Source organism: Eumetopias jubatus, unplaced genomic scaffold (genome assembly GCF_037043125.1).
Source record: "Eumetopias jubatus isolate StellerSeaLion01/CBP00866 unplaced genomic scaffold, mEumJub1_p1.0 scaffold_13, whole genome shotgun sequence".
In the NCBI taxonomy this organism is placed as follows: Eukaryota; Metazoa; Chordata; class Mammalia; order Carnivora; family Otariidae; genus Eumetopias; species Eumetopias jubatus.
The window spans coordinates 111,941,411-111,950,601 of record NW_028274819.1 but is presented as its reverse complement, the minus strand read 5'-3'; the positions used below and the strand labels follow the sequence as shown (position 1 = coordinate 111,950,601).

At 43.1% G+C, this 9,191-nt stretch overlaps 1 protein-coding gene across 2 annotated transcripts in view; it reads right to left on the bottom strand.

Moving 5' to 3' along the window:
- Positions 1-3,561: 3,561 nt before the first annotated feature.
- PDGFD (platelet derived growth factor D) overlaps positions 3,562-9,191 on the bottom strand; it is a 228,385-nt gene continuing 222,755 nt past the window's right edge. For both annotated transcript variants that reach the window (XM_028105720.2, XM_028105721.2), the window contains exon 7: positions 3,562-6,325. In XM_028105720.2, coding sequence (XP_027961521.1) covers positions 6,200-6,325 — 126 coding nt within the window. In that variant the 3' untranslated portion in view covers positions 3,562-6,199. The remainder of the gene's footprint in view (positions 6,326-9,191) is intronic.

The following is a 9,191-nucleotide window of genomic DNA, read 5'->3' as shown; positions in this document are numbered from 1 at the left end:
CTTTTAGTTGTTCCATGATGATAGCTCCCAAGCTCGTATCTCACTCCTAGACCCTCTTCTGAGCTCCAGACCCACAGACCTAACTGCCTACCTAATATCTCCGACTGAGTACATCGAAGACCGCTGGCCATTATTGTCTCATATTGAGCTCTTGATCTACCGCAAATCTCTTCTTCTTCCCAGGCCCCCATCTCAATAAATGGCATCTCTTATCTGCCCAGTTCGTTATGCCAGAAGCCCTAGAAAAATCCCTGGCACCCTCCACCTCCTTCCCAACACCCAATCCAAATCAGCTGCGGTCAATTCAAAATTCAAAATACTTCTCTAATCGAGTCACAGTTTTATTTTCATTTCTAATACCACAGTCTCCTTCCACTTTCCTGCCGGCTAACATTTATTCAAATTTCTGTTCCTGCTCTAATGTCTCCAGTAGATGACCATTTCTTAAGGAATCTCTTCCCTCCCCTGATGGAAGTTCTACCTTTTAATGTCATCTCACCTCATGCTTTTGCTTTTCACAAATACAAAGGATTATTTATTTAATATCTACCATCCCTTCTCTAGTTTGATAAGGGCCGAAAACATGGCTGTCTTTATTGTTTTCCAAATCTGTTATGACTGGCACATGCCAGACACTTAACCAGCCCTCAGTTTTTACCCCATTTTGGAACACTTATTTGTGAGCTTTGTGAATTCCTCTTTTTTGGTCTTCTCTGTAGTTACGGGTGTCCTTCAGGTTCTGTTATTTATCTTCTTTCTCGTGGGTTCAGCTTTGCTCTTCTAAGGATGACTCCCAGTCATTGTCACAAGCCCTGGCTCTTGAGACAATTGTGATCTCTTCTCTCAAAATTAGCCTCTTCTCCCTGCCTCCCTGGCATTCTGTGGACAATACTCTCAGAAGTCCCGCTCACAGGACTTCTTCCTCTAGGACACGCCCTGAGCCTGCACTGCTCTCCTCGACTGAGTCATTAAGACCTCTGAATCCTCCTGTTAACTTCCCTTGCCGTCCCAGGCCACCTTCTAGAACTTGCAGTGCAGAACCCACACGACCACAGGGGGCCTACACTCCTGTCTCCGATGTCTCATCCGGAGAACTCTGAGGAGCTTTAGAATTCACATTCCTACCCCCATCCTTCCCGCAGGTTGCCTTTCCCCAAATGCAGAAATGTCCTGTTGGAAAGGCTCCATCTTACCCTTCTGATTTTGTGAATGAGGAAACAGGTCCAGAAAGTGGTCGGCTGGTCACCGTACCCAAGACCTTTTAATGTTCTCTCTGACGCACTGTGACGCTTGCAGCCCCACACTATGCTTAAAAGCCCCCATGGCTTCCTCTCCTCCATGTAGAGGACAAGACTTTGTGTAACCAGCTGCTTTTCTGCCTTTTCAAACTTACCACCAATTGTGATTCCTTCCAGCCACGTTACTTTTCATTCTTTGAAAGGCCCACGTTTCCCTCATGCATTTTTGCTGGGACATCTTGGTTCTTCTTGTTTACCCCCCCCTAGAATATCTATCTCTACACTTATCCTTTGTTGCAGACCTTGTATTTTGACCCCAAAGCAATCCTGATACACAGTGTGTTTTTATACATCTTCTTGTTCAATGAACTAATGAAACATTTAAGTTAGTCAGTTTTCCCCATATTGATGGTGACTAGGTATCCTTTGATAGAAGTGAATAAATATCCACCACCATATTCTGAAGTTTGTACCAAAATGGACAATAATGGCAAACATTCATTTGGTGCGTTCAACTCACAAAAACCAGTGATTTCTTAACAGTTGGCATTCTAAGCCTATGAAGTGGTCCCTTGGGAAACCATTTGCTTTCCTGGTCTCCTTGAATGGCCCCCACCTCCGGTGCCTACCCAGGGCAGACACTGATCCTGATTCTCTCCGACCAAAGACTGGTGGGTAGAGACTGGTGAGAAAGAAAAGGCATGTGGGGGTCCACAGGGAGAACAGAAAGGCCAGAAGATACCAGAAGAGAATGAATTTGTAATATGACCTCAACCAGAGAGGTGGAGGTTAGAGAGCATGACCCAGAATATGTTCTTAAAAGAGAGTCTATATTATAGGAATTATGTAAAATATAAATGGAGTCCAAGAGTAATCTTAACGTTTGGTTCCTGGCCACTAAACCTGGCAGCCTGTATCCAACAGTTTAAAATAATTAAGAAGTCAAATGGTTTTATTGGAAAATGCAGATTTCTTGGCCCATAACATGCTACATGAAGTATGGCCCCGCTCTCTTCTAATGAGGTCTGCTAAAGAATTTTTACAGATGTCTATATAAATGAACTTTATTTTAAAAAGATACAAGTTAACTTGCAAATTCGGGACTGTAACCTGAAGGGCAAGCATGAAGTCTTAAATGAGGCGCTTAGTGACTCATCCATTCCCACCGGTGATGTCGCCCCCCCCGACACTCAGGAGACACCCCCTCCCATCCCAGGGCAGCAGGTCTTTAACTTGATCTTTCAAAACAACACAATTTAAGCGGATGTCAATAAAAACCAGTGAATTATAAATATTCTCTCTTCCAGCATATTTGATCAGAGCTGTCAATAAACAGAACTGTACTTCCTGGGATTTCAGGCATGAATACCAATCTATGCATTTTAATTTAATATTCTACCAGAGGACCCCGGGAGGATATGAACAATTTGGACATCCGTAAAGTTATTCTTAGGGTAAAACTGGACACATGTATACTTCAAGAAATAACATCAGATGATTAAGGTATCTGCATTAAGATACTGTGTATATATACACACACACACAGAAATACAGATATATATATATATTCAGATCACTGTATACATATATATATTCAGATAACTGTATACATATATTATATATTCAGATAACTTGGATTTTTATATAAAAATCATGAAAATCCAAGTTATCCGAATTAACAACCATGCACAGAATTATTTGATTCCTTCCTGTCCCTTACCCACACTTTGACTCACACGTTAGCTGGTATCTCCGATGGTAAAATTGATCCTTGGCACAGAATACATGTCTCTACTCCCTTTCCCTGAACAACCGGAAACTGCTCATTCCACGAAGTGGCCGAGTTTCAGCCAACACCGAGCAGCTCCTGTCCAGCCGCGGGTAGGACAATGATGAAGACCAAACTGCAAGCAAAAGCTCAAATTCTTGCAGTGAGCAGAGCTCTTTACACTCTGCGTCCCCTGATCGTACATCAAAGTCCATAGGCTCACAGCCCCTCACTGGCCTCCCTGAGCCAGGAGCCCTCCCCCTCCGGCTGGGGGGCCCATCTAGAAAGACTTCCAGGGCAGACAAAAGGGAAATGAGTCGGGATGGTACTGATGTCAGGCCCCCAAGGAAGAGACAGCCTGTGAACTCTCCTCGATGAGGAATGTCAGAGGCGACTATATTTTATTAAAAGGCCCGCAGGCAAACAAACAGTCAAAGAGGCACAAACAGCAACAACAAGACCGCGAGACCTCAAGTCCCGCCTGGCTGCCCAGCTCCGGGACACAGACTGAGCCAAAGCCTGCTGCTAGGGGACAAGGTTCGCGCAGGCCCTACTTCCTCAAACCAAGCCCGCAGCTGTCACCCCATCCTGTCACCCCAAATAGCTGCACGCATTGGTGAAAGTAAGGTCGTAACGCTGTATACCTTTTAAAACTGCAACTGGGAACTAAATAATGGAGTAGTTTTGTTCAAAAGCAACATATATTTTTCATGAAGATAAGAGCCGTATTACATTTGCTATAGAAAAATGCTGCGAGAGGAAAAAGCCGCGTGTTACCGACATGACAAAAAACATAACAAATTCCACTTATGAAAGTGTTCTGCCCTATAAGAACATATTGAATGAAAGGCATTATTCCAGGTGAGTGAGCCACGCAGAAATGCGGATTGATTAGGGTTTGTTTTGAAATGTAATTTGTACGGTGAGCTTTTTTATTCCTTTGATGGCAATGAAACAGATTTATTGGCTACATGTTGCAAGTGCAATAGATAACAGATAACCAAGGGAGACGTTTTAATAAAACCCTCAGGAAAGAAGAAAGAAAAGTGAGTGAATATGCCTGCTTACATTTCAGCTAATAAATAAAAAGTACAGTTAGGGCTTTAACTGAAAACCATCCCCGTTATTGCAGCCTGGAAGGTTTATTGAAAATTGGGGTAGAACACTCTAATTTTTCATACTTACAGCTACGACATGAGCTGCACCAAGCCAGAGTGAGGTGACACACATTTTGATTTGGGCGCCCACGCGACGTCTTCACGGTAAACTTGCACGCGCTCGTGAAGGGGACAAGCAGGTCCCTGACAGTGAGGGCATCTGCTTCGGCTATTTCTGACTGTGCTCTGGGATTCTGGACAACTGAACACGACAGTGATTTCACCACTCACTCCCTGCAGTAAGAACACTGGGCGCTTCTAGGGAAGTTTCCCATCTTCAATAAGCAATGGCCTTTCATCTCAAAGAGCTGAGAGGAAAGGAGGGTATGATGAAGGACGGTGGAGAACGTGGCCCATGCTTTGAAGTCCAAGTGTATTTAGACCCCTCACCTGAGCCCCAGGGCTTACCCAGCCCGCCTCACACACCCCTCACTCAAACTGGTTCTAGTCACTAGGGCCCTAGACTCATGGAAGAAATCGTCTCTCCTTTTTTTGTTTCAAGGCAGCAGGAAAACTGGAACTCTCTCTGAGTAGCCCTGGAGCTATCTGGGTTTCAGTGGTGCTCTCTCCCAAGAGCCTTGCTTCGGAGAATGACGAATCACCTCCTCCTCCGGGAGCGTCTCCTTTCCAAAAGACACTGAGGAGCCAGGGAGGGAGAATGACCCTAAGTACCAGGACTGACTGCCGATGCAAACTCCAGGTTTCTAGCGGCGGAGAGAGGCCAAATTTGTGTTCCTGTAACTTGCAGGACAGCTTCTTAGAACAAGCTCCGCAGATCTGGAGAGAACCACAGACCCCAGATCTGATTTCACTTAGTTCAGAAACAGGAATTCAGAATGGTGAGTGAGGGTACAATTAGGAACGTACATCAATAACATCGGGTGGTTTTAATACACAAAAGCTTTTAGTCTAAAAATAATTCACGATTCTTGCCAAATTTAAATGCCATTGTAAATCCACGTTTGTATAGCAAAGAGAGAGGAACACATAAGCAAGAGACATAAAATGAACTGGCATAGTTTGGAGAGTTTTGGACCCATTATTAAATATGGATCCAATCAAATATTCCATCCAATTTCCAGTTCTGTTAATATTTCTGCATTCACTGTTCTTACTTTCAACTACCCAAATCTTTCAACCAACACTATTTTGAAAGGCTCATACAGAGTCCCCATGCCATTTTCTAAAAGGAGTTACTTCTGTGGAGGAGTTTCAGAATAAAACAATTAAAAATTCTGCTACAGTTAATAAATTGTCTCTGGGAGGATTATAATAATAAACCTTCTGAGAAATTTTTTTGAGACAGGTGTTAAGTGAATTTGCATGCCTCAGCAAGATGCATAAAAAGAAGACTTAATGACTTAATTTCTAAAGCATCTATATTATTATGGCATGCTTCTGGAGATAGGTAATTATTGTCTACATAGGTAAGCATATAGTGCGTCCCATGGGAAAAATCATCTGTGCTTTTCCCAGAAGCCATAGTTTTCCTTTTTTTTTAATAATTAAGATGTTTATATAAGAAAAGCTAATTTATTGGTTTTTTAATATACAATGGGTTTTCTTTAAAAGAGCAAGATCCAAGACTGTTTTGTGATTCGAATTTAAAAATAAACAAAATAATCTTCTGAATCTTCCAAGGCCATGTTTCATGTATTTAATATGTCCCTGAATTAGTCAAAAGATTTTAAGGGTCTAAATAACTCCACCATATGTCAGCTCTGGTTGTATACATTGAATAAACCATTTGATGTATTTACACATAGACATGGAGAATATACACATATGTATATATACGTATATATTCTCCGACACTATTATTAAATGCAATCCTATATTCTGGGATACAGAAGTTGATGATATACCTTTCTACTTGCCATGGCTAACAAAGCTAGGTTGAAACTCAGCAACCACTTGTATTCATTGCTTTGCAGGCTAGTAGTTAAGTTCGGTTGCTGGTGGGAAAAGGGTCTCTTACCACACCCTCCTTAAACTAAAGATTCATTCATGCTCAATGGAAGTATGTGCACACTCTTTTATCGAGGTGGTCGTGAGCTGCAGATGCAGTCACAGCGCTCATGATGATCCAACTGGATGTCAACGAGAGCCATGTGCTTTGCTCTGCCCCTCCTCTTGAAATGGCCAGGTTCAAACTTTAATACCTAGGACAAGAAGATATTTCCTGTTAGAAAGCCCTGAGAGTTTAGCACAACTAGGTACCCCTTATGCTTTTTATGACAACTGGTCCCCAACCTTTTGAGAAGCCAATGGAAACTCTGGGCTTGTTATTATGATGCACTCCTGAAAATGTTTTTACAATCATCAACTTCCCGATGTGGGTAGAGTGGTCTGCTGACCACGGAGTAACGCCTCCTACGTTACCAGCCGGCAGTACCAAGATGAGCTCAGGGGTCCTGGCAAGCACTTATCGATAGCTTTCAAAGGGCCTGTTTTGGTGCCGAGTGTTGCTCCAAATACTGTCATAAAGATTCTTCTGAACAGAGCATATGTTATGGATAAATACAATACCGAGCATTGATTACTCCTTAGAACAATGAATAAAGTCATGAACGTAATAGGCTGCTGTGGCTAAATGTTTGGTTAATGTAAAATATTTTTGCCATGAAGAAGGTGATTACTGGCCATAATTAGGTGAAAATGTGTTTATGTTCTTATACATTTGTTAATACACAATACCTTTTACAATTCAAAACAGACCAGCTCCACTAAAATCTTCTACATTGATCTGTGTATCAGTACAGCATTTCTTCATAAAGCATATCCTTAATTTTTTGAATTAATAAGTTGATTATAATGACATGGATGGAGCTAGAGACTATCATGCTAAGGGAACTAAGTTAGAGAAAAATAGATACCATATGATTTCACTCATATGTGGAATTTAAGAAACAAAACAGATGAGCAAAGGGGAAAGAAAGAGAGAAAGAGACAAGCCAAGAAACAGACTCTGAACTCCAGAGAACGCACTGATGGTGACCAGAGGGGAGGTGAGTGGGGGGGGGGCAGGTGCTGGGGATGAAGGAGCGCACCTGTCCTGATGAGCACCGGGTGATGGATGGGAGTGCTGAATCACTACATTGTACACCAGAAACTAATATTACACTGTATGTTAAAACACTGGAATTTAAATAAAAACTTACAAAAAATCTAAGTTGAAACATAATTTTAGTAAGTTTACACGGAAGCTAACTTCTTCCCTGCTATGGCCTTTGCTGAAATCAAACATTACTCATCTCAGACACAATTACTTGGGAAATCATATATGTGCTCTCACAGATACTCTCTGGTCGGTTTAATTGCTTCTCTTCTGTACGTTCTTAGGTTCCTGTTAGTCTTTACTTTTGACTTTTTTTCTATTTTCCTTTCAGACTCTAAACTCCAGCAGGCGCTACCATATGATGATGTTGTATTCTAGCCTTTTCAAAGGATTTGCACAGACACATTATTTCTTTTGCCCTGCAACAAACCTTGTCACCTAGTAGAGGATGTTCCTCATCCACATTTTATATATGGGAGCACTGAGACCCTCAAGGAGGCCGTGTGCCTTGTGCGGGGTCTTCTGGCCACTTGGACTTGCACACAGAGCTCTGTCTGATAGGGTCCCCGCACGCTGGGATCAACGCCTCTTCGATGTGCCTATGATTTCCTTTTGTGTCTCCAAAGGCCATCGGGCTCCACATGGGAACTGGAATGGGCACTGAGATGCTTTGGCTGGCATACTCTGGTCTGTGGCAAAATCTTGCTTTAGAGTCTGCAAGACTTTTCCTGGCATTCTTCCGACTCTTGACTATGAATTCTCTTCCCAGCAATTTGCTCCTCCTCACATCATTACCTGCCTCGAGTCACAAATAGACCGAAACCGTCGACCAGGAAAGGCAGGTTCAGGGCCCTCAGCACTTTGTACTCCTTCGTGTAGCCAGGCTGGGCCGTGGGGGCCCCAGTGAGGAGGAGAGTAAAGCACCTCATTTGTTCCATGTTCAATCAGGTACGGGGTCTGGTCTCTGCTAACGCGGAGCGGGACATGGATTCCCACGAGTAGCAGAGCTTCAGGAGAACGTTTATGAGCACACAGTGGGGGCGGAAAGGGGCGCCCTACGAGGGTTCATGCCAGAGGCACAAAGACTCAAAGGTACCTGCTGTCGGTAAACTAGTCCAAATGGCAGTTCTGAGAGCTAATTCTGTTGTTCTCTTTTTCCCCTGCAACTCTCCTGCTACTCCAACAACATGTATCACACAAGTGCACCCGATTTATTTTGTATTCTCTCTATTCATGGGATTATAAGCGCTTCGAGGGCAAGGACACAGCAGAAACTATACTAATATTATTGAGTATTTACTAGAAGCCACACACTGTTCAAAGTGACTTTGCAAATACCATTTGGGCTTCCCTGCAACACTATTAGGTACTTTTCTAATTTTCATACGTAAGAAGAGAGATTAAGCTACGTGCCAAAATTACAGAGTTGGCACTGAATTTGACCCCATGTGGATAAGCTCACCTACGAAACGGGAACTGTGTTTGTACGGCTCAGTAGCATGTTGTGAACGTAGCAGCTGGTGAAGAAGCGCCCCCCGGGTGGGTGGTGGCGCCGACGGAGGAGTGAACGCTCCCGTTCTCTCCTTTCCACCTCCTCCCTGCACCTCCAACAAACACGGACAGACACACAAGCCAGGAAGTAAAGCAGAGGCCAAAATAAGTGCCCCACATGTGGGGCCACTTTTAACACTTTCACAATTTGGGAAGAAGATTTAAAGTACTAAGAGCAGAATTACAATGGCATCTGCCTTCCTTGTGTGGCTCCCGTGTTCTCTCTTGCAGCGAACTATAGGGGAAAAAAGATGTGGCTTCTTCATGAAAAAATAAGTAAAAAACCAAAAACAAAAACTACTCCCCCCCAAAAAAAACCACCCAACAACAAGGGTTGAAGAATGTCTGACATTTTGGGGTACTGAATAGTGCCGCCCATGATGGATCAGCAAGTCCAGCTGGGCTATATTTGGTTGGAG